General features: G+C 38.3%; 1 protein-coding gene across 1 annotated transcript in view; it reads left to right on the forward strand.

Annotated features, from left to right (window-relative positions):
* Positions 1–26790, forward strand: part of ACSS3 (acyl-CoA synthetase short chain family member 3) — a 166167-nt gene that overhangs the window by 129620 nt on the left and 9757 nt on the right. Inside the window, exons 11-13 of the mRNA XM_061125269.1 lie at positions 2387–2450; positions 14544–14625; positions 16952–17074. Coding sequence (XP_060981252.1) covers positions 2387–2450; positions 14544–14625; positions 16952–17074 — 269 coding nt within the window. The remainder of the gene's footprint in view (positions 1–2386; positions 2451–14543; positions 14626–16951; positions 17075–26790) is intronic.

A 26790-nucleotide genomic window follows, 5' to 3' on the forward strand; every position in this document is an offset into this window, starting at 1 on the left:
CATGAGTTAGCTGGTGCCCAGAGAGACTAAAGAACTTTACTAAAGTAATTCAGCTGGTTACGTCCTGAAGACAGTGCAGACCATTGTGTTTTATTTTGTTTGTTTGTTTCTGTATTAAAAGCTGCAGTTTTTCCCATTATATATATTATCTTTTATTTTAGGGGTGATGATAAAGTTTTTGAAACTTGTTGGCTAGAAGATGAATATGAAGAGTAAGGATTCTAAAAAGAAAAAAAAATAGTTTCATCTTTGTTGGCAGTATGTGACAATGAGATACACTATCTTTTCCATCTAAGTTTTTTTAAGTCATCAGTAGTGGTTATAATAGTTCAATAATTTCCTCTGGATTTCACCTCTTAGTTGTATATGTTATATAAAGTGACTTGTGTTAGTTATGCTTTATTGTACAAGTCAAACATTCAATTTCCTTATTTCTAAACAGGAATAATAATTCTGTATGCTTCATAGGGTTGCTTTTTGTGATGGAACACAATGAAGCACTAACCCAGTGCCTGCTGGTAGGAAAACTGAGCTAAGTCTTAGCAAGTAGGGTCATTAATATTTCAGAGAAGCCAGAGGGACTGACTTGTTTTAGATGTACACATTCATTTTACAGACAAGAAAAATGAGATCCAGAAGTTATGCTATTTGCATAAGGTCACACATTTAGCTTAAACCCAGCATCTGGAAAGAGAATAATTCTTACATACAGTTTGTATTTGCATGTAAATTACAAAGTTTAGAGATTTGTCTTTTACTTCTGTAGTATAAAAATATATTTTCTTTCTAGGACAATGACTGGTTAAGGATTATTTGGTTTAGCCTAGCAGATATATTTATAAAAAGACACAAGTATTTTTTTTCTTTTTTAAGTGTAAGAATAGATACTTTATGAAGTCAGTGACTTCTCCAGGCACGGAAGGGTGAACCCAACTTCAGTGAAATCCTCCCTTTGAACAATTCTATCATCTCGACTCCTTTTATCAGAAAACATGCTTTTGTGTTGGGCCATTTTTAGGGGCTGATGACCATGGGAGATGTTGACTACACTTCCCTTTCAGTGTTTCAGTACCATTTTTATATCCAGTTATAAGAAAGAGTTAAAGCTTTGATGCCTCATGGAATTTCAGTACAGACATTTCTCATTGTCTGAAAGTCATTGGCTTACAGACAGCACAGCTTAAACACTAGAACTAAAGTATAACCAAAGAAATAAAGACTTTATGACTCATGATTTTTATGTTTTGTGGTTATTCAGAGATTCAAAAGTATAATGTAACATTTAATATTATAATGAAAAAGCCATGTCCTTTTGGGAAAGGAAAGAACACCATTTTGTGTAGAAAATGTGCAATGTAATGTAATACTTAATCTCTCATTCATTTAGTATGTTATGCAAGATTGTCACTGAGTTTTCTTTTCAAGTGATTATTGTACAACACTATGAGAAGGGAATTATTTCCAGTTTTTAGATAGAGAAATTGGAGGGGTAATAAAATAAGAATATGTTCCAGGGCACCTAGTAAATTGGCCACCGTGCTGAGATTTGGGGAAACAAAGATGAATTATCACACATCATGGCCTCACCTTTAATGAGCTCACATCTGGAGGGACAGATACTGACACCGCTGATGACTGTCAGAACAGAATAGTGCTCTGGGAACAGAGATGGGAGCGATTAACGTTTTTTGGAAGTAATGCTCTTCTTCTCTGATCCGTTTTTTGAGTAGAATAATTTGGCTGGATGAAGCCACAAAAAGGATCTATTAAAGCTTAAAACATAATGATATATTCTTATTTCTAGTTTGTATTAGGTTACTGCCATGGGTACAAGCTTTGGTTTCCTAAAATCCTTCAGGGTTTTAACAGTATAGCATAGAACACATTGCGATAATATTTGGGAAGGTTAAATTGACCTTTAAAGCTCATAAGTGGATATTAAGCCTTAAATCAGAAAAAAGAGTTTGCCAGGCTTTTAAATTCTTTATTTTTATTGTTCAAAATATGTTTTGGTTGTATTTTAAAACTTTGTATCCTTTAATTTTGAAAAGCTGTACATATTTTTAATATTTTTGATAGAATGAAAGGTTATGTTTGAAAGGGTATAAACATAGATTTTAATGTTACCAGCATGTTTAAAATACTGTGTCTTTATTTAAGGAAGGCTCTGAAGAAAGTGAATTATCTAATCAAAAATCAAAAACATGTACACTTTAAATTTTCTGTGAGACATTTTAGCTTATTTATTTAGATTCGTGATCCCACAGGAGTTAAAGGATGCCTTTTTTTAAGCTAGAGTTTTGGGAGATTGAATATAGAAAATATGAAAACTTTCAAGCTTTAAGGTTATTTATTTTTATTTGTTTATCTATATTTTACTTTGCAGTTATGATTTTGGATGACAACATGCAAAAACTGAAGGCTCGGTGTTTAGGAAACATTGTGGTAAAGTAAGCAAAATTTGCCATCTATTATTTAAAAGAGCAAGAATTGATATATAAGATTAAGAAAAAATAGAGTGGTTGCAATGGTATTACTAGTGAAGAGGTTGCAGAAGAAGCTTGTGTGTTGTTTGAGAATACTCATTGCCTGGTCTTGTAATTTAAACATGGAAGCCCCGTAAAGTGGAATCAATTTAGATATGATTTTTAAAAAGATAAACCTTGCAACTTTTAAAAAATGTTTCTGATTATATGAGTAATGCACAGATGATAAAATTAATATGAATACCAAAAATATAAAGAAGTATATAAAGTTTTTATACTGCAACCCTTCAGTAATACAGTGTTAATTTTGTCATATATATATATGACTTTTTTTTGACAACCATTTTAGATTGTTGAAATTAGTTTATTCTCATGTATTCCTGTTTTTACTTAGCCCTATCTTACAGCATTTTAAATTTTATCTACCTCTTAAAAATGTTTATCCCCTTTCTAGGCCTATTAGTCTTTTTTGAATATTATGACTATAAATAATGCTGTATTGAATATCCTTTTTGTGTTGTCTTTTCTGATAATTGCAATGTTACTGAATAAATTTCTAAATGTGTAATTAGCAGCATGGGTCAAATAGTAGCATGACATGTAATTCCTGACTCTTCAGGTACCACAGTTCCTTGCTAACAGTTTTCATCATTGTTCATTTGACAGATAAAATGTTAGAATTTATCATAAAAATATTCAAATTTACTTTGGTTGAATCAATACTTTGAAATTGTTAAGCTTGGAGCAGCTGAAATGGAAGTTAAGTTAGAGACACAATATGTGACATTTTAATAACTGATCCAGGTAGCTTTAGTGCCTCTGATTTGCACGATGTTGGCATCTTTACTGACATGTGTTAAGTAGTAGAATTTGCCAGAATGAGCTGTTATAAGTAAAGAACATTGCATGTGTTTTTTGTTTAATTTTCTATTTATTTAAAAAAAACTCATTACTTGGCATTCTCAGATTGGTATAAAATTTTTCTCAGGTTAATGAACATTGTAAGTTCTTTAAAGGCTACATGAGAAGTAGTAATTTTTAAAAGCATGTGTTTTTCTCAGGGAGAGATGCTGTAACCTTACAAAAATCTATAGAGGAGATGCACCTTATGATACAGTTCTTCTCAGATTCCTATTGTGATCAGTAAACACGAAAACACCTTATCACTATTTTAATTTAAATTTTAAGACATGTGTTGGCAAATGGAAAAATTAATTCTGAATATGCCATTTGTATTCATATTTTTCTGAATAGGAATCCATATTAACATAGAATTGATTGAAATCTTTCAATTAATTGAAATTGAAAGGGGAAAAGTGTTGAGGACAAGGGGAGGGCTTGCTAAATGATAAATCTGAACAAAATTGTGGGTGAATGTCTAGCTCACTTAGGGAAGTACATGGTTTGTGAGAATTTTTAAAAGCTCTCCAGCAGCTTACATTTTTATATCCCCTAACTCTAAGTGAGTCATCTGTTTCATAAAGCAGTGCTTGCAGGATCCCAGAGGTAGCATTTGATGCCAGTGTAGTTTTAATCCCTCATGCATCCTGCCACGCTAATTACTGGTGGCTTCACCCCACAACCATTCCAGAATAATAAAGCAAATAAACTATAATTTTTTTTCTCATACCCATTAGTGTTACTTCAAGTACTTGAAAATGACACAACTATTGTCTTAAAACATTCTGTGCTTTAGATTGTCTCCAATTCAGAATGATTTTTTCCCCCCTCTCTGTTCGTAAACAGGGAATTTTATTGTACAGATTCGGGATTCTGAGGTTTCATTATAAATTATTTGATGATACAGAATATCATGACATGCAGTGGACTTGGATTCCTCCCATAGGTTAATAGTGAAACTAGATGTTTGTAAATATTTTTTTTTTTTGGTAAATATTTTATATATATATATATATATATATATAATTATATTCAAAAAATATATATATAATTATTTTCAGAAAGTAAGGTAGAAATAATGAGAAAAAAACACCCCAAAAACAGTTACCACCAATATCTCTTTTTTTAAATCTCAGACTCTTGAAACCTTATTTCAGGAACTCATTTTTACCTGTGATAGTAAGGATTTCATTTTGAAACTCTCATCTGCAGTAGCCATTCCATTCTGACTCATTGACCTGAAAATTATTCATGCATCCCAATAGTTGCTTGCGTATGCATAGGGTATTTCATATTTAAAGTCTATCAAGACTTGTGTGTATTCATCTAGAGCTATTCTGTGTGCCTTGAGGGGACATATCATTCATTCAGAGTGGAAAATGTCCAATGAATGCTTTTTAAGAGCACACAATAGATATATGTTTAATTGAATTAAGGGAAAAGCACGCCTTCTTGACTTACAAACATTACTGTGGCTTAAAAAAGCTGTGTAGTTTGAGGAGAGAGTAATTTTCCAGGTAGACCATATTCTAAAGAAAGTCAGTCATCTGAGAAGCAGGGTCCTTTCCAGGGACCAGCAGCTACCTGGGTCCCCAGAACCGCGTGGTGGCTGTGGGCTTCTCTTATGGCTCAGATGTAAAGAATCTGCCTGCAGTCTGGGACGCCTGGGTTCAGTCCCTTGGTCGGGAAGATCCCCTGGGGAAGGGAATGGCCACCCACTCCAGTATTCTTGCCTGGAGAATTCCGTGAACAGAGGAGCCCGGCGGGGCTACACTCCATGTTGTCGCAAAGACAGGACTGAAGTGACTAATGCTTTCACTTTCAAAAGGTTTTTGGTTAAGGGTTATATATGGTGTCTAAGGTTCACAAAATATCTGAGCTTCTAATCTTTAAGAAATGTATTGACTCAATACATTGTATTTCTCAACTGTACCGAGAAATTAAAATTTTATAACATTTAACATCATAACAACTTCATTGTCAATATAGTCTTCATAAATGTTTCATTTTATTTGCAAACATGTAGGTTGTATTTTCTTCCCATCATTCCTGAATCTGTACGGTGATAGTTAAGAAATAGTAATCAATGGTAAACTATAGGTATGTCTACTTGCTATATGACTTCAAAAGGAAAATATAACCTTTTTCAGAAAATGTTCTAGTTTATATGGTGTATTGCTATATTTTATTATCTTTGCATGGATATAAAATAGGGCCACCAATGATAAGAATCACTCAGTTCATGAGGGACTTAAAACTGATCTGGCATTAAAAGCCATTGTGGAGAGTGACTGCCAGTCAGAGTTAGATGTCATTCTTCTCCATTATTCCTACTTACACTTTTCGTTAGTACTTGTATAATAATTAAGAGGAATATTCTTTAAAAGAACAATATTCTGTAATGCTGTTTATGTTCACTAATTATACTTGTAGTGATTAGAAAGAATAGAGAGAAAAATCTGCATGGGATATTTGAAATGTATGGGGCTCAAACTACATTAAAGTAATTCAGTAAAAATACATATATTATGTCTCACTGTTTTAATCCCAAATTTGTTTGCTTTTTGTAAATACAGCTGTAGCTTCTTGTTGCACTGTAAAATCTGTTGTGACTAGTGTAAATGATATTTGAAATTATCTTTCTCTGGCAGTTTCTTTAAAATCTGAAACTATAATCTTATGTCCAAGTTTTACAAGGTGCTAAGCATAATGATTCATTTTATCATGTTACAATGACTCATCCCCAAATCAGAAATAATAATATGTTGTAATTTTGAAAAAAACCTCTTGATCCACTTTTGCTCTTTTAACTTCCTTGGTTAAGGCTTTCTAAAGATCTCTGCTTTTCTCTTCAGGATCCCTAACGAGAAGGTAGACATTTTAGTGATTCCTAAACTACTGTAGAGCCTATGATGTAATAAACATGAATCTTACAGTTCTTGTAGATTTCTTGCTTTCAAAGAATTTATCTTTCTATAAGAAGAGAAAATGACATGCCTGCATGGAGGTAGAAAATTCTTTTGATTCTGAAACTTACTCCAGGCAGTTAATTTTGTGGGTAAGTTATGATATCTGAATTGCTATGAATACAGAACGTTCATGAATTTTAGAAGGTTTTTCTGTAATTGCATCCAGAGCTCCAGAGTACAGAAATAAAACTATGAATCAGTAATTTCCAGGCAACAGCGTGCAGGGCTTGAAAGAAAAGTTGAACTGCAGTTGCTTTCCTCAGTGCCACAACGCTCACTGTTATTAAAGCCAGAGGTCTCTGACTCCTCCTGACTCGTGGACACACGTTTTTCTTTGACCAGACAGGGTTGTTGCTATTGGAAGCGCAGCTTGTCTGCCTCTGCTGTGTCCCGCTGGTCTGTGCCCTGCAGGCAGTAATGGGGCGCCAGGGAGTCAGATGGCCTCGTCTGAGGGGCTTTTACTCTGGTGCCTGCCAGTTTCTCAGCCTCCAGATATTGAACACTTGGTCCTTATTGTTTGTTCACATCTTTACAGTTTGGCAAGAGTGACTTGGTCACTCACTGGGCTGCCGTCTTGGGAGAAGATCAGGATACCTTTGGTTCACCAGTGTATCTATCCTTTGACTAAACCAGGGGTGGCATGGAGTTGTTACCCCATTCCTTCCTAATCTCCTATGCAGATTTTAGTATGATCTTTTATTAGCCTTAAAACAACACTGTGAGTTAGGCAGTGGGACATATATTATCTCATTTTTTATCTAAAACATCATTAAAATCTAAACATCATTAATAGTTATACAGCTACAACTCAGCATTTCTTACCCAGTTGTTTGTCTACCCAGAGAGAAAGAAATTGTAGCCTACTAAGTCACTTCTGGGGAGATGAAAAATTCCTGGGAAAATCTCCAGTATAGCCTGAAGACCTCACAGGAAACTCTGAGAGTGCCAAGTTGGGATCTGCCTCTAGAATTCTCTAGGGAACAGGAGTTTTGTCTTCAATTTATTTCTGATACAAATGGGCATTCCTGACGGAGTATTGAATATAGACCATCCTTTATGTGGGATTGGAGGCACCTAGGAGTTTTATCTTTCAGATTGGTCAGGGATGTTTACCTTCTACAGTGATGGATCTTCTCTTCCTCATTAGCTATTTAAGGGTTTCCTTGGGAAGAATGGGCTTCCCTGGTGGCTCAGATGGTAACGAATTTGCCTGCAATGCAGGGGTCCCAGGTTTGATCCCTGAGTCAGAAAGATCCCCTGGAGAAGGGAATGGCAACCCACTCCAGTATTCTTGCCTGGAGAATTCCATGGACAGAGGAACCTGGCAGGCTACAGCCCATGGGGTTGCATAAAAGTCAAACACAATTGAGAGACTAACACTTGGAAAAAATATTCTTTAAGAGGAACTCCACATTCACAATTGGATGGATTGTAACAGAGCTCTCCTTTTCACTCTGGGAAGACTTAGGGAAGATATCACAGGGTGGTAGCATTTGATCTTATATTTGAAGGATGATAATCAGCGCCTTAGATCTGGTAGACAGAGTGTCTGAAAAACAATGGATGGAGATTCATAACATTGTACAGGAGACTGTGACCAAAACCATCCTAAAGAAAAAGAAATGCAAGAAGGCAAAGTGGTTGTATGAAGAGGCCTTACAAATAGCTGAGAAAAGAAAAGGCACAAAAGGCAAAGGAGAAAGGGAAAGATATACCTGACTGAATGCAGAGCTCCAGAGAATAGCAGGAAGAGAAAAGAAAGCCTTCCTAAGTGAACAGTGCAGAAAATAGAGGAAAGCAACAGAATGGGAAGAACTAGAGAACTCTTTGAGAAAATTAGAGATACCATGGGAACATTTCCTGCAAAGATGGGCACAATCAAGGACAGAAGCGGCAAGGACCTAACAGAAACAGAAGATATTAAGAACAGGTGGCAAGAATGCAAAGAAGAACTGTACAAAAAAGGTCTTAATGACCCGGTTAACCATGATGATGTGATCACTCATCTAGAGTCAGACATCCTGGAGTGTAAAGTCAAGGGGGCCTTAGGAAGCATTACTATGAACAAAGTAGAGATGATGGAATTCCAGCTGAGCTATTTCAAATCCTAAAAGATGATGCTGTTAAAGTGCTGCCCTAAATATGCCAGCAGATTTGGAAGACTCAGCAGTGACCACAGGACTGGAAATGGTCAGTTTTCATTCCAGTCCCAAAGAAGGGCAATGCCAGAGAATGTTCAAACTACCATACAGTTGTTCTCATTTCATATGCTAGCAAGGTAATGCTCAAAATCCTTCAAGCTATGTCAACAGTATGTGAACCGAGAGCTTCCAGATATAACAACTGGATTTAGAAAAGGCAGAGGAACCAGAGATCAAAGAGCCAACATCTGTTGAATCATAGAAAAAAACAAGGAAACTCCAGAAAAACATCTACTTTTGCTTCATTGAAGAAAGCCTTTGACTGTGAATCATAACGAACTGTGAAAAATCTTAAAGAGGTGGGAATTCCAGACTACCTGGTATGTATGTGGGTCAAGAAACAGCAGTTAGAATTGGACATGGAACAACAGACTTGTTCCAAATAGGGAAAGGAGTACATCAAGGCTGTATATTGTCACCCTGCTTATTTAACTTATATGTAGAGTACATCATGTGAAATACTGGCCTGGGTGAATCACAACCTGGGATCAAGATTTCCAGGAGAAACAGCAACAACCTCAAATATGCAGATGACACCAATGACACCACTCTAAGGAACTGAGAGCCTCTTGATGAGGGTTAAAGAGGAGAGTGAAAAAGCTGGCTTAAAACTCAGCATTCAAAAAACGAAGATCATGGCATTCAGTCCCATCACTTCATGGCAAATAGAACAGGAGAAGTGGAAACAGTGACAGATTTTATTTCTTGGGCTCCAAAATAACTGAGGATGGTGATTGCAGCCAGGAAAAGAAAAGAATCTTCCTCCTTGGAAGAAAAGCTATGACAAACCTAGGCAGTGTATTAAGAAACAGAGTAATCACTTTGCTGACAAGGATCTATATAGTCCCAGCTGTGGTTTTCCCAGTAGTCATGTGCAGATGTGAGAGTTGGACCGTAAAGAAGGCTGAACTTGTGGTGCTGGAGAAGACTCTTGAGAGTCCCTTGGATAGCAAGGAGATCAAACCAGTCAATCCTAAAGGAAAGTGAAAGTTGCTCAGTCAAGTCTGACTCTTTGTGACCCCAAGGACTATACAGTCCATGAAATTCTCCAGGCCAGAATACTGGAATGGGTAGCCTTTCCCTTCTCCAGAGGATCTTCCCAACCCAGGGATCGAACCCAGGTCTCCCACATTGCAGGTGGATTCTTTACCAGCTGAGTCACAAGGGAAGCCCATCTTAAAGGAAATCAACCCTAAATATTTATTGGATGGACTGATGCTGAAGCTGAAGCTCCAATACCTGGCCACCTGATGTGAAGAGCCGACTCATTGGAAATGACTCTGATGGCTGGGAAAGATTGAGGGCAGAAAGAGAAGGGGGCGACAGAGGGTGAAATGGTTGAATGGACATGAGTTTCAGCAAACTCTGAGAGATAGTGAAGGAGAGAGAACCTGGGGTACTGCGGTCTGTGGGGTCACAAAGAGTCAGGACTTAGTGACTGAACTTGCAAACAACAAGGCATTAACCAGCATGTTTCTTAGTAATTTCAGAAAATTTCCTTCCGTCTACCTTTCCAATGAATTTTTATGTTATTGTAACAACAGAAAAAAAAAGTATTCTTTTTCTTAGTAAAACCTGCATTTAATACAGAATAAGCATTAGGTGAGCGACAAGAAAAGTGTTACTTTTGAATACTGCAAAAAACAATTCTGCTCTAGCTCATATACACCTAACTTTTTTTCTTGAGACTATTGCTTCTCTTATAACATATTTTATACATATTCATGTACAATATCACTGATACTTCCAATTCGAGAACCCCCTCTTCTTTCCTGCTTTGCATTAGGACCGTTATGTGTTACCTTCCAAGGTTCCTTCTTTAGAGTCTCTTTTCAATAGACAGTTAACATTTGCATTTTTCAATTCACCAAACTTTATTAGTGAAGAATGGGTAGCATTCTCTTACTTTATCCTACTAATTGTTAACTGAAACTTCATATCTTGCTTTCCTACCTGTTCCTCAGTTAGATTTGGGGACAATAAAGACATTTCCTAGGGTTCATCTCAAAAATGACTTAGGACCAGACATATATGCCATTTGCCACAGATCCATACCTTGGCTGGTGATAAAAAACTTCCCTTCCAAGAGTTCCTGATAGTACAGGGTTTAACCATCTGCTGTAAAACTTGCCTGACAAATGTCTTGAATATAAACACTCAAGATGTTTTGATGTTATATCATTAATTTAATGGAATAGACATCATTCTTTAGTCTTTCTCCCTACATGTATTCTAAAAAAATACTAGATTTCCCATAACATACAATATGCCAGAATCTCTGTGCATCTTGGAAATAGTTTATATATATTTATCATTTGTGTCTCCTGCAGTGATTGAGGAATGCCAAACACTCCACAAATACTTGATTGAATGCAGAAAATAAATGCCTGAGTTAATGTGTGCATGAATGAATAAATTAATTAAATGATCAAAGAATTCTTCTGGTGTTTTCTTCTCTAACTCTCAAATCTCCACCCTCTCTCCACTGGCTACTTCTGCTTAAGTATTTCACGTCTTAAATCAGCCTGTCTCTCTGCATTAAACCCCAGTTTGCTTCTCTCCTTCCAGTCACCCACAAACTTTCAAAAAGTAAAGTCTAACCTTACCATCTGCACTTTTCTGATTACTCCCTGATCACTGCAGTCATTTCAGCTTCCCTCTGCAGAAATGGTGATCCTGGGGGTGATTCACAATATCTTAGTCATTGAGTTCCATGACCTCTGGTGAATCCACTTGGAAAATAATTTGCCCTTCACTTGACCTTATTGAACACTCAGTATTACTAAAATTCTGCTTGGGAGGCTCTTCACATACTAGTGTTTCCTGGTTCTCATACAACTCTGATTTTCTTCTTTTTCTTCATGGTCTTTTTTTTTTTTCATTTTATTGGTCCCTCTTTAAAACTCATATTTGACCTTATATTTCTCCTTAATATTCTATACTCCTCTCCATGGATCATCCTCTTACTTAATTCCCAGGGTCTATAGGTGTATCCAAACTTAGGCAGACCTTTCTCACAGATGATTTAAATATTCTTCAGAAAATTTGTGCAGATATTTAAAGTTTTGTGCAATGGCTGAGAAAGCAAGTCTCCTTAATTTTTCTGAAGGAATCGCTATCTGTACTTATAACCCTGTAGACTTCAATTAATTATAAGAATATAATCTATCTGTTGGGCTTCCCTGGTGGCTCAGGTAGTAAAAAATCTTCCTGCCATGCAGGAGCCCCGGGTTGGATCCCTGGGTCAGGAAGATCCCCTGGAGAAGGGAATGGCAACCCACTCCAGTATTGTTGCCTGGAGAATTCCATGGACAGAGGACCCTGGCAGGCTACAGTCCATGGGGTTGCAGAGTCGGATACATCTGAGTGACTAACACACAATCTATATGTTACCAATCCTAGTATCAAACTTTTTCGGGAAGTAAGAGAAAACATCATCAGGACGTCTTCTTTTAAGAACAGAGATTGCAAACTTAATCAGCTTCTGGGAAATGTAAGATTTCCTTTTCTCTCCAGGAACACTCTTACCAGAAAATGCTAAACTCTTGGTCCTATTCAGTCCTATACACTGAATTAGGTATATTCTAGGCCACTAGAAAACGCAGTCCATCCTAAAGGAAATCAGTCCAGAATATTCATTGGAAGGACTGATGCTGAATCTGAAACTCCAATACTTTGGCCACCTGATGCAAAGAGCTGACTTATTGGAAAAGACCCTGATGCTGGGAAAAATTGAAGGTGGGAGGAGAAGAGGACGACGGAGGATGAGATGGTTGGATGGCATCACCGACTTGATGGACGTGAGTTTGAGCAAGCTCCAGAAGTTGGTGATGGACAGGGAACCCTGGCATGCTGCAGTCCATCTGGTCTCAAAGAGTTGGACACGGCTGAGCGACTAACTGAGGAAATGCAACTCACGTTCTGTACATGAAGTACTAACTCATTTGGATTATTATTGCAGACACTCAGAAGTCTCTATTTACTGGGAGGAGGCAGTACATGGATGTTGAAAGTCTTACATTTGGGGTAGATACAATGGATGAGACACTTGAGCCACATGTCCTTCTGTACGCATTGTTCTTCGTATGGGCAGTGTTATGTGTTTAAGAATTTGGATCAGCAGTTCTGTGTATTTCTGTATCAGGTGGAACTGAGTCAAAACTGCTCCCCCTCTACCCAATGTGTGCATTCAAATTTCCCTCCCACCCCACCCTGCTCCGTTGTCTCCAACACGGCCTCACACAGAAAAGTCAGTTAAATGACCTGAAGGGATGACACGCTTCAGCTTGCTGCCTTCCTGCAAGTTGGCGATGAACAGTAATAGTAACGGCAGTAACAATTCAGCAGCATCTCTGTAGCTTTTAATTTTTCAGGTTACAAAATGCTTTCATGTGTATTTTATGAAATGATAACGAGGTCCAGAAACCCTGGGGTCACAATTTTCCTCCATCTTAAAACAGTACAAAAAGGAGACTTACCAAGGGAAGAGCTGTGGGCAGGCTAGACGTGGTGGAAAAGGACGGTCCTAGCTGGATGGCCGATCCCACCCGGGAACAGCGTTTTCTCCTGGCAGAAAGTGAGAATACAATTCAGTGACTCAGAAGCCTAATACCGGGGTTGGAAGTGGGTGATGTTGCCTCATGTCGGCAGTCACCGTGTCTCCTTCCCATTTTCTCACATCAGCGCTGTGAAATCACTGCTTCACTTGGCATCTTTTGTGAGTACCAGAGGGTAGGGTTTTGAAAATCTTGACATTTTACAGTATCTAAATTTACAAACTATAAAGCATCTCAAAAGTTTCTGTGTCCAGAAAGTACACTGAGTGGTTATTTTTGATAGGTGATACTTCTACAGGGCACTGATATGAGAATTTACTTATTTATTTATGTAAAGATAGACAGACACGGGCTTCACAGGTGGTGCAGTAGTTAAAAATCCGCCTGCCGATGCATGAGGCACAAGAGACGCAGTTTTGATCCCTGAATCTAGAAGATCCTGTGGAGTGGGAAATGGCAACCCACTCCAGTATTCTTGCCTGGCAAACTCCGTGGACAGAGGAGCCTGGCAGGCTACTAAGCCCATGGGGTCACAAAGAATCAGACTTAACTGAGCAAACACGCATGCACAGATAGAGAGGAGCCCTTGTCATATGTATGCATTTAATTGCTCAGTCGTGTCTGGCTTTGCGACCTCATGGGCTGGCTGCTCTGTCCATGGGGATTCGCCAGGCAAGAACACTGGAGTGGGCTGCCATGCCTTCCTGCAGGGGATCTTCCCAACCCCGGGATCAAACCCAGGTCTCCCGCATTGCGGGAGGATTCTTATGTATAATCCCTGTTTGATACTATGGAAAAAAAGAAGGAAATTGAGGAGGGAATTGATTACAAAGAATAGATAAATGCTATCTTCTATTTTATATGCTCACATGTCTTCATGGGCTCATAGGGGTGAGAAATAACATAGGTCTGCATTGTCATGAAAAGGAAGACCAGGAGAGGAAGAGTGGGGAGGCATTGATTGTGAAGATAAGACTATTCATGGATGTTTCATTGGATCATCTCCCTGCACAACGAGACTGGCAAAGGTGGCAGTTGGTACCTTGATACTTCAAAAGAAATTGATTTATTTGCCTATGGTGGAAGGAAATTTCCCTTAAAAAGTAATATAATGATGCATTTCTGGTTCCTTTTTGCAGATGTTGTGCGTCTTACCAAAACAGTGACTGATGCTAATCACTATCTGAATGCCAAGATGGCATGCCTTGTATGCACTTCTCAGAAACTGCAGTTGCCCCTCCGTGACTTTTCTATGTCTTGGTCAGCTGCTTCACCCTCAGTCAGACATGATCTATCTAGCAGGTTTAGGGGTTACAGTTCAATGTAGGATTTGAATTGTTCTTACCCATCATGGTGGAAAATTATTACTTCTAATCAGTCTGTCTTTATTACCACTTTCATCCTAATTCTCATGCTCTGTTTTTATATAAGGTTGCCATTACCACCTGGAGCTTTTTCAGGACTCTGGAAGAATCAAGAGGCATTCAAGCATTTATACTTTGAAAAGTTTCCAGTAAGAATTTCATTATTCTTTAAACTCACCTTACGTACTTCTCTGTAGTTCACTGTAATAAAGTGAGCAGCTTACTCTTAGAATCATGGATCACAAAGCTACCCTTAAAGGTTATCTGGACCAGTTTCCAGATCTCAGAGGGAAAGAATGCCCAAAGCTCAAATGTCTAAATAAGTCATTTTAATATGTTTTTCATCAGTTTCTGGACCTACAAATATCTCAGTTTCTCTTATTTTTTTCTGAAAGTTACCAGCCTTTCATTTTAGGAGAGGTTTTGCTAAACTAAAATGTTTGGAGACTTTCTATATGATTTCTTGCATTGGATTCCTCCTCCCAGACTGAGAACACCTGATCAGAACTGGACAGTTGTTAGAACCTCGTTAATGGTAAAGAACCCACCTGCCAGTACAGGAGACATAAGAGACATGGATTTGATCCCCGGGTTGGGAAGATCCCTTGGAGGATGAAATGACAGCCCACTCCAGGATTCTTGCCTGGAGAATCTCATGGACAGAGGAGCCTGGCGGGCTACAGTCCCTAGGATTGCAGAGTCAAACACAACTGAAGCGACTTAGCATTCATGCACACCTCCTCTGTATGAGCAAAATTTGAGGAACATTTGCTCTGCTTGCCAGAAATTGTACATTTTTTAAAATCTCTTTGCCTATTTTGGCATTCATTCTTGAGTGCCCCCTGAGTTCTTTATTTTGAAATACAAATACAGGATAAAAACATCCAACTTCTAGTGCTTTGGATAACAAAAAGTGTCTTTTTGCATTCTGCTTTATCATTTACCTGTTACTCTGTGCCAGGGTCATGTGGTTTATGTTTATAATAGTACATAATTGATAATGCGCAAAAGGGTCCCACTCTCATCTTGCTGCTGTCTTTTCACCTCTATTTCTTTCCCTTAGAGAAATACCTGGTCCTCATTATACACTGGGTTAAAAAAGAATGAATGATTAGAATTGCATTAAAAAGCAAAGGTGAGTCTAAGTATTTAGCATTCTCTCCTTATTATTTGTGAGTGAAGGACACCTAACCTAATCAACTAGACAAATGACAAGAATTAAAATAGCTTCCTTGAGAAAGACATCTCAGGGTTAAATGACCTCAGTGGCCAAGATTAAACATGCCCCAAGGGACTGTGGCAGAGAAGATTTGTCTGTAAAATTGACGCCAATAAGCCCCATCTATCTGCCTGATGGGCCCCAGTCAAATCATCAGAGTACTGATGTGATTAATTACACCCTGACAGTGACACATGATATGTGCATGTGGTTTTCAACATGACCACCTTTAACAAAATTGAAAGCTCCTTCAAAGCCCCGTAAACCATAGTTTATGATTAAACTAGATATAATGAATCTATACTTTGTCTTGTTACCTCAACCAGAAGGCTTGAGTAACTTGCGCCCTGTTTAGAGTAACAGAGCTGACCTGTAATTTTGGACCCATAATTTCTGGCTCCAGAGCCCGTGTTCTTAACTGTATTCTAGATGGCCTTTCTTACAGTAATTGCTGAGAGGTGCCGATTATTGAGGATTTATGATGTGCCTCAGTCTGCCCTCTTTACACGCTCCATCTCATTGAAGCTTCTCAGAGCCTTATAAGGCATGGTCCATTACCCGATTTAATAGATGAGCATACTGATTCTTAGGAAGATTAAGAAACACAAATAGTGACTTGCCTGAATTTATCTGGAAGCCCAAGCTCATAATACAGGTATTAATGCAATTCTGAAGCATTAGGGGGAGGAATCTTTCTTTCTTTCTAATTCTTATTCTTCTTGATTTTTCATTCTGTTGTGACATCTGAAACTGTACTACTACTCTGAGTTGACAAAAAAATAAGTTTTATACTTACTATTTAGCTATAATTTCATTGAAGCTCAAGTCCAATCCAAATCTATGTTAAAAAAATTAGTGGTCTATTTTGTAATTTTTAATAGAGAGCTTTAACATCTTTACAAATTAACCCAGAAAATCTATCAAAGAACTACTTTTGCAATACCAAAGCATACTGGAACTATTGAGCTATTACTTCTCCATTAAAAGAAGAAATTGGGTTCGTAAACTTTGAAACTCTCAGTCCAAACGCTTAGCTTCAACATGTATAAGAACACTTTAATTTATTCCTGAATGTCAAGGGAGCAAAGAGATTCTATTAATAGTAAGCTTTCAAAATCAGAAATAATGGAATTCAATAGGCTAGTTGTGAGAAAGCCAAATGCAAATCTATCATATTTTATATTTTACCAAGATTAAAAATAATTACATTACCCAATACTAGATGCTAATCAGACATTATTTATTCTTATTTTCAGGGATACTATGACACCATGGATGCTGGATACATGGATGAAGAAGGCTACGTTTATGTTATGTCTCGAGTTGATGATGTGATAAATGTTGCAGGTCACAGGATTTCTGCAGGTGCCATTGAGGAGGTATTGATGAATATTGGTCTTTTATTCTAGATAGTGTTTAGGGACAGAACTAAGTTAAAGTCAATCCTGAGGTTGTCATTCGACCTGAAAAATGATCGGGCCTTCCTTTGAGGCACAGGCTCGGTGGTCACTTGGGTGTTTCCCTCACCTTCCTTTCTCTCCTGTTCTCCATAGTCCCCTGATTTCTGCCTGCATGATAGACAGGAAGTATAAGCACTTACATATATTTGTAATTTATGGGAGAGTCTGTATACATTTGCACCTCGATCTTTGCTACTTGATTGCTTCTAGCATCTTGATTTGCTCCTGTTTGATAACCAGGTTTGTATATAGTCTTTACTTGGTGTGATATTTAAACATTCTATTGTACTCTAAAATCTTGAGAATTTTCTTCCAATGTAAATTATACCAAGTCCCCAGAAGAGTGTTCTAAAATGTTCTCTCTCTTTTTTTTTAATTTACCTTAAAATAGAGTAAAAATGCTCCTTTTTATTGTGTAATGTTTGTGCTAAGTCGCTCAGCTGTGTCTGACTCTTTGCCACCCCACGGACTGTAGCCCACCAGGCTTCCCCATCCATGGGATTCTCCAGGCAAGAATGCTGGAGTGGGTTGCTGTCCTCTTCTCCAGGGGATCGTCCTGACCCGGGGATTGGACCCATGACTCCTGTGTCTCTCCTGCTTTGAAGGTGGATTCTTTACCACTGAGCCACCTGGGAAGCCCCTATTGTGTAATACTATGAGCTTTTTACTTGTATGGATTCTTGTAACCATCACAAACAAACAGGATAAAGAAAAATTTCAGCACTGCCAAAGAGTTTCCCTCTTTATTCTGACACTTCCCATGCCTAACCCCTGGGAACCACTAATTTTTTTCTGTTCCTATGTTGTTTTTGCCTTCTCTAGAATGTTGTATAAATGGAATAATGCAGTATGTAACCTTTGGAGACTGGGTTATTTCATTCGAGATCCATTCAAGTTGTTGTGTGTATCGATAATTTGTCCTTTTATGGTTCTGTGTGGTATTTCATTGTGTGGATGTACTAACCCATTTGTGTTTCCTTTACCCTTAAAGGGTTTTTTAAGTGCTTCTAGCCTGAGGCAGTTGTAAATAATGCTGTTGTATACATTCAAGTTCAAGTTTTTGTGTGAAAATTAGTTTTCATTTCTCTAGGTTACATACTAACAGTGAGTTTGCTGGGTTACACTGGTTAAGTGTGTGTTTAAGATTATAAGAAATTGCCAGATGGTTTTCTAGGGTGGCTGTGCCATTTTATATTCCCATGCATAGAATCTGAGTGTTCCTGTTTCATCTCATCTTTATTAGTCTTGGAATTGTCATTATTCCTAATTTTAATCATCCTAATAGACATGTAAAGGTATCTCATTGTGCTTTAAATTTGCTTGTCTGTAATGACTAATGTGGCTTGCCTGGTAGCTCAGTGGTAAAGAATCCGCCCGCCAACACAGGAGACATAGGTTTTGATCCCTGGGTTGAGAAGATCCCTGGGGGAAAAAATGGTAACCCACTCCAGTATTCTTGCCTGGGAAATCCCATGGACAGAGGAGCCTGACAGGCTACCGTCCATGGGATCGCAAAGGAGTCAGACACGACTGAGCGACCAAACAACAGCAGTAATGACTGGTGATGTTAGAAACCTTTTCTTGTGTTTATTTGCCATTCATGTATCTTCTTTGGTGAAGTATCTGTTAAAATCTTCTGCCTATTTTTTAAAAATATGTAAACTCCTGGGGAGTATATGTATATATGTATATATATGATGATGATGATGATCTAGTTGCTAAGGTGATTCCGACTCTTGTAACCCCATGGACTGTAGCTTGTCAGGCTCCTATATATATATATATATATATATAAACTCTCAATACTGAGCACTAAGAAAAAAAAAAACCCAATTTTTAAAAAATAGGCAAAAGATTTTAACAGATTTTTCACCAAAGAAGATACATATATGTGTGTGTATATATAAATATAAATATATATATATTCTGGATACAAGTCCTATATTTTCTAGTCTGTGACTGGTCTCTCTATTCTTTAAAAGTGCTCTTAATCGTGCTTGCTCGCTCAGTCACGTCCAACTCTTTTGCAACCCCATGGAGTGTAGCCTGCCTGGTTTCTCTGTCCATGGAATTTTCTAGGCGTGAATACTGGAGTGGGTTGCCATTTCCTACTCCAGGGGATGTTCCTGACCCAAGGATCAAATGAACCTGCGTCTCCTGTGTCTCCTGCATCGGCTGGTGAATTCTTTACTGCTTAATGAAGTGAAGTGAAAGTCGCTCAGGCGTGTCTGACTGTGTAGTCCATGGAATTCTCCAGGCCAGAATATTGGAGTAGGTAGCCTTTCCCTTCTCCAGGGGATCTTCTCAACCTAGGGATTGAACCCAAGTCTCCCACATTGCAGGTGGATTCTTTACCAGCTGAGCCTCAAGGGAAGCCCAAGAATACTGGAGTGGGTAGCTTATCCCTTCTCCAGTGGATCTTCCTGACCCAGGATTAAGCCATCTTAATAAAGCAAAAGTCTAATTCACCATTTTTTTTCTTTTATGGATCATGGTATTTATCTAAGAACTCTTTCCTAAACCAAGGTCATATTTTCTTCTTTGTTTTCATCTAAATGTTATGTAATTTTGCCATTTACCCTTAGTTTTATTGTTTTACATTTTATATCAGCTTACATTTACATTTTGAGCATTTTTTTTTTGTATATGGTGCAAGGTACAGGTTGAAGATTTTTTTAATATGGGTGTTAATTACTCCACGTGTCATTTGTCGCAAAGACTGGACTTTCCCCATTGAATTGCCTTTGCACCTTTGTAGAAAATTAGCTGACAATATTTGAGTGGCTCTTTTTCCAGAGTGTCTTCCATTTTTTTTATCTCTGTGCTTATCTTTTCACCAATACTTCTCTGACTTGATACTATTGCATTATATAATGTCTAAGAATTGAATAGTGTCCACAGTTTTCAAAATTGCTCCACTTTTTCAAAATTATTGTGAATATCTGTTCCTTTACTTTTCCATATATATTTTAGAATGAGCTTTTCTATAGTTAAAATTAATCTTGCATGGATTTTCGATTGCAATTGTGTTAAATCTGTAGAAAAATTGATATCTGGACTATATTGAATTGTCTAATCCATGAATTTCATACACCTCTCCATTTATTTAGTCTTTTTTTTTGATGTCTCATTAACATTTTGTGTTTAAGTATGTAGAATATTTTCTTAATTTATATCTAAGTATTTAGTTTTTTTGGCTACTATAAATAGAAGTTTTAAAAAAAAATTTGGTTTCCAAATTTTCTTGGGCTTCCCTGGTAGCTCATCTGGTAAAGAATCTGCCTGCAGTGAAGGAGACCTAGGTTCAATCCATAGGTTGGGAAGATCCCCTGGAGGAGGGCATGGCAAGTCACTCCAGTATTCTTGCCTGGAGAATCCCCATGGACAAAAGAGCCTGTCTGGGCTACAGTCCACGGGGTCGCAAAGAGTTGGGCATGACTGAGGACTAAGGACAGCACAGCAGATATAAAAATACTGTTGACTTTTATGAACTGATACGTATCTTATGATCTTATTAAGTTTGCTTATTAATTCTAAAAATTGTATGTATAGATTCCTTGGGATTTCCTATGGAGACAAACACGTTGTCTCTCATTAGAGATAGTTTTATTGCCTTCTTTTCAACCTGAATGTGTTTTCTTTCTTTCTCTTGCCTTCTTGAACTGGCTTGAACCTCCAGTATAACATTGAGTAAGAGTGATAGTGGCAGTTACCCTTGTCTTTTTCCTGATTTTAAGCTAAAAGCATTCACTCTCTTACCATTAAGAGTGATGTTATCTGTAGGTGTTTCTAAAGATGACCTTTATCAAATGAGGAAATTTCCTACTATTCCTGATTTGCTAGGTTTTTTCTTATCTTGAATGAATGTTAGATTTTGTCAAATGCTTTTTCTGCCTCTATTGATATGATTTTGTGGGTTTTCTTTTTAAGCCTATTAATATGCTGAATCACATTAATTAATTTTTAACTGTTGAACCAATCTTGCACTGCTTGGGATAAGCTTTATTTGCAGTATATTATTGTTTTAATATATTGATTTTTTAAAAATTACAGTAATTTTTCTTGATCTGAAGTCAACTGCTGTGTAGTAAACTTTTTTTTTAATAATGTTAGTATTGTTTATCTTTTCTGTTTTTATATTTATAGATTATTATATTTCCTGTGACCTTCTTGCAGATAACATATAGTTGGGCTTAGTTTTCATTTTAATCCAATTTTACAATTTATATCTCTTAACTGATGCTTTTAAGACCATTTACATTTAAATGAAGTATTGATATATTTATGTCTCCAGGTTTATTATTGCCTTCCTTTTTACTTTTCTCTTTTTATTTCCTTCATGGTATATTTTCTCCCTTTTGTTTCCTGTTTTTTTTTTTTTAAGTTATTTATTTACTTTTGGCTGCACTGAGCCATCACTGAGGCACGGGGGCCTTCTCTAATCGGGGCAGGCAGGGGCCACTCCTTGCTGCCGTGCTGGGGCTTCTGTTGTCGCAGAGCACGGACTCCGGGCATGGGGACTTAGGAGTTGTAGCCCACGGACTTGGTTGCTCTGCCGCATGTGGAATCTTGCCCAGACCAGGGATGGAACCCAGGTCCCCTGCGTCGCAGGCGGATTCTTATCCCCGCACCACCAGGGAAACCCCTGTCCCTTCTTGTAGGTCATTTGGTTGCTTTTTGTAACTTCCATTTCTTTGCTGAGAACCTCTCCCTTCATTCCAAGGGTGCTTGCCCATACTTTTGGGCCATGCTGCTTTGTTAATTTTTATTTGTTTATTTTTGTTTGTTAATTTTTATCTTTGTTAATTTTATCTTTGTTAATTTTACCCTTAATATGTAGATGTGATGTTCTGGGTCAAAAACAGATTTCTTTTTCTGCTCTCTTTCTCTAGGTCTTATCCCTAGGTGACCCAACAAGAGTCAATGGGAAATTTCTCTACATAAGTAGCCAGACACACTATAGATGAGAGACAAGGAAAATAACTTTTCTCTGCTTATAAAGAGGCAGGAGGCAACTGTCTTTCACTCCTCCTAAAGAGGTCTTCTTGGTAACATAATGGCCTGAATCCAAACTCCAGCTCTTTGATATGTACATAACATCTCTCCAGGAGGCAGATAGCCCTGTGTGTCTTAACTTTTATAACCTAGCAATGTTTCCAACTTCTAAAACTGTCTTTTTTGACATGTAAATGCCAAGGAAGATAGTGAGCCAGTCTCCTTGGCACCTTATGAGTTTAACCTAGGGATCTAGTCTGTGCTTGCTTGCAAAGTTGCTTCAGTCTGTCCTTTTGACCCTATGGACTGGTTCCCATGAGGCTCCTCTGTCTGTGGGATTCTCCTGTCAAAAAATATTGGAGTGAGGTGGCATTTCCTCCTCCAGGGGATCTTCCTGACCCAGGGATAAACCAGCATCTCTTAAGTCTCCTGCATTGGCAGATGGGTTCTTTACCACTAGTGCCACCTGGAAAGCCCCAGGGATCTCGTCTAGGCTGTAAGCATTGTATAGCCCAGGAAAATTAGAAAATTTTGTTATCCTATCATATCAGAGCAATTAACTAAACCAACAGCTATTGATCAAATTCTCAAAGCATTTGAAGAGTCTCAGAAGGCTAGGTTTTTTATAGGAGCAACGAGAAATCTAGAAAAGTTTTATTTCCCTGCACTGGAGGGGTCCCCAGCCTCCAGGATCTAATGCCTGATGATCTGAGGTGGAGCTGATGTAATCATAATAGAAATAAAGTGCACAACAAATGCCATCTGCTTGAATCATCCTGAAACCATCGCCCCTCTCCCCCGCCCCTGTTCCATTGAAAAATTGGCTTCCATGAACCGGTCGCTGGTGCCATAATGGTTGGGGAACATTGCCCTACAGATACAATAGCTACATTAAAATTTTTATCTGGTATTTCTAATACTTGGATCATCTTGGGTTTGGCATTTGTTGAGCATCTTTTTTAAAGAGGTGTTATTTTCTTTTTTTAAAGAAGCTCAGTTCAGTTCAGTTGCTCAGTCGTGTCTGAGTCTTTGTGGCCCCATGGACTGCAGAATGCCAGGCCACCCTGTCCATCATCAACTCCCAGAGTTTACTTAAACTCATGTCCATTGAGTCAGTGATGCCATCCAACCATCTCATCCTCTGTTGTCCCCTTCTCCTCCCACCTTGAGTCTTTCCCAGCATTAGGGTCTTTTCAGATAGCCAGTTTTTCACATCAGGTGGCCAAAGTATTGGAGTTTCAACTTTAGAATCTGTCCTTCCAATGTATATTCAGGACTGATTTCCTTTAGGATGGACTGGTTGGATCTCCTTGCAGTCCAAGGGACTCTCAACAATCTTCTCTGACAACACAATTCAAAAGCATAATTTCTTTGGCACTCAGCCTTTTTTACAATCCAACTCTCACATCCATCATGTGACACGACTACTGGAAAATCCATAGCTCTGACTATATGGACCTTTGCTGTGAAAGTAATGTCTCTGCTTTTTAATATGCTGTCTAGGTTGGTCATAGCTTTTCTTCCAAGGAGCAAAAATCTTTTAAGTTCATGGCTGCAGTCATCATCTGCAGTGATTTTGGAGCCCAGAAATATACTCTGTCATTGTTTCCACTGTTTTCCGATCTATTTGCCATGAAGTGATGGGACCAGATGCCATGATCTTAGTTTTCTAAATGTTGAGCCTTAAGCCAACTTTTTCACTCTCCTCTTTCACTTTAGTCAAGAGGCTCTTTAGTTCTTCTTCACTTTGTGCCATAAGGGTGGTGTCATCTGCATTTCTGAGGTTATTGATATTTCTCTCAGCAATCTTGATTCTAGCTTGTGCTTCATTCAGCCCAGTGTTTTTCATGATGTACTCTGCATAGAAGTTAAATAAGCAGGGTGACAGTATCAGTTCAGTTCAGTTCAGTTCAGTCGCTCAGTCGTGTCCGACTCTTTGCGACCCCATGAATCGCAGCACACCAGGCCTCCTTGTCCATCACCAACTCCTGGAGTTTACTCAAACTGACAGTATACAGCCTTGAAATACTCCTTTCCTGAGGTGTTTAGGTTTTCCGAATTCTTTTTATGTCCCGTAATTTTACATTATGATATTCTGGATCCTTTTAAAGTCATCTGGATTTATGTTCTTGTGATTGTTTCTTTTAGCAGATGGTCAGCCCAGTTCAGATCAGACCACAATTCCTTACTCACTTTCTGTGGATTGTGGTTCCAGGGTCAGTCTTGTTTTCAAAGCCTTTACAGTGCTATTCTGGTCCATCTCACTGTGTCTTTCTCCCAGAGGCCAATCTGAAACTCACATGCTCAGAATTTTTGTTGTGCTGATTCTGGTGGGATTCATGCATGCACAATTTTGGGAGTAGGCTCAAGACATCATACTCGGATTTAAAGTATCCCTGTTTTAGCTCCTTTCTCTCCGCGACATTCTCCTTTTGGTTCTCAGGGCTCTTACTGTTCTACTCAGTATAAAGTCAGGGCTTCAGCCTCCTGGCAGCCCTCCCAGGGTTCAGTCCTGCAGAGTGTCCCTGAGGGGAGGAAGGAATTCGTCTCTTTGCTGGCACTTGCCTAGCATAGGACAAAGGGATCAATAGGGACCCACTCTCGGGGACTGGATGTTCACTAGTGGGGAGGGCAACTGATACCGGATCTTCCCAGGGTCTCGTGGTGTAGGATAGGGGAGCGCCTGAGGCTCCAGCCCCAGGATCTGCTGCATAGTGATGGTGGAGAAGGGGAAGGCCACGGATTTGTGGTGAGAGGCATGGAGCGTCTCCAAGGTCACTACATCTCTACAGGAAGGAAGAGGGGCACCACTTCTTGGTTGGTGGCCATCGGGGTTGGAGTAGGGAGGATAAAAGCCAAATGATTCTGTTCCCCAGCTGCTTTGCTCCTTTTCCTATACCTCTGGGTAGACGCTGCAAGCATTTCTAGGGCTTTTTCTGTCTGCAATTATCCATATTTTGGACTGCTGTAGAACCCAACCAGGATATATAGGAGGCAAAACCAACAAACCGTAACCACAACAAAACCCAAAAGCTTCTGAGCAGGCAGAAAACAGGGGACTCAACCACCGGGTTGCCTCTCAAGTTCCGATGGAGTCTTCTTCCACAAATTATGGCCCAGAGTATTCCATTGCAAGTAGTGGAAGTGATAGGGTGGAATGTATCTACTCCATTATTTTGAAGCCAAACCCGTACTAAGTTTTGAATGAAATGGGGAACACTGCCATATAGATGAAAGAAAATGCTTAACATAGTATGATTGATGATGCAGTATGATCAGAGTATGCAGAAACATATTTTAGTTCTCCTTTCTCTACTTAAAAGATGATCACTTTCTCTAAAGGTTATACTTCAGCTCAGACTTAATGACTTAACACTACTTGTCATGTAGGCCTTCTTTCCCCTTAGTGACAGTCAGTGTGATATTATTTGAGTAAAAGGAAATAATTTTATAACATATTTTGGAACATGTAACTTTTACCTGCTATTATAATATTGTCTTGTTTTTAACCAACTGTGAATTTTGTGATAACCTGAAATTGAAGTTTACGCTTCATGTATTTTGGCGTGTTGACAAAAGCTGGTTCCAGGTGCATGAACTTTTAATTTCTTACTCACAGATTACCTCCAGTATTCACCTGCATTTCTGCCAGACTCAGCTGATCAAAATACAGAGCTTACATATGCGTAACTCTTATCAGTCGAAATTCTTAGTTCTTTTATTTTAGAATGAAAAATGCGAACTTATTCAAATATATATTGTGTTTGATATGTTTCTACTGACATGCTTCTCACTGTATGTAACACCAGAGTGAGGCAAGCAGAAGATAGGCAGTTAAAAATAGCAAAATTGAAAAAAAAAGGACAGGACCCATGGCATCTAATAATTTTGCCAGTGGGTCTTAAGAGTACTTATAGCTCACAACAGGACAGCTCTCAGGGTTAAGCCTTCTTGGGATGCATGTCTCCCTTCATATGAATGAAATAATTCTCTTTACTGCATATTTATGTCTAATAAGGAAATTATTAATAATATCTTAATTCATATCAAGTTTGTCTTCTCCATATTAGAATCTATTAGAGGGTTGTGAGCCAATATTTTTACTGGCCTTTTCCTGGCCCCTAGAAAAATTGCTTAACAAATTGATAATAATGTGTATGAGATGTTTATATTGATGACATCACCAGCTTTTACTACAGTGCCCCAAATTTTATCCTTAAATGCTTTTTCAGGATTCTCAGCAATGAATACTGTATTCTACTCTAATTTTTTGAAATAGGACTTGAGTGTCCTAATCTGCTGGGAGTATTACTTGTAGAAATAAAAATACTATTGTTTTTATATACAGTGAAAATATCTGAGCTTTTTTAATTTCCCATAGTACCATTTGACAGTTTATTACCTTATATAAGACTAAATCAAAGAGAAATTCTACTAAAATGACTATATCAAAAATATATCAGGAAACTATTAATATGTGTCTTTCTCTTCTCAACATTGTTGTTTAGTCACTAAGTCATGTCCTACTTTCCTGTGACTCCATGCACTGTTAAGTCTGCCAGGCTCCTTGGTCCATGGGATTTCCTAGACAGGAATACTGGAGTGGGATTTCCTCCAGGGGATCGTCCTGACACAGGGAT

Source organism: Dama dama, chromosome 3 (assembly GCF_033118175.1).
Source record: "Dama dama isolate Ldn47 chromosome 3, ASM3311817v1, whole genome shotgun sequence".
Classification (NCBI taxonomy): Eukaryota; Metazoa; Chordata; class Mammalia; order Artiodactyla; family Cervidae; genus Dama; species Dama dama.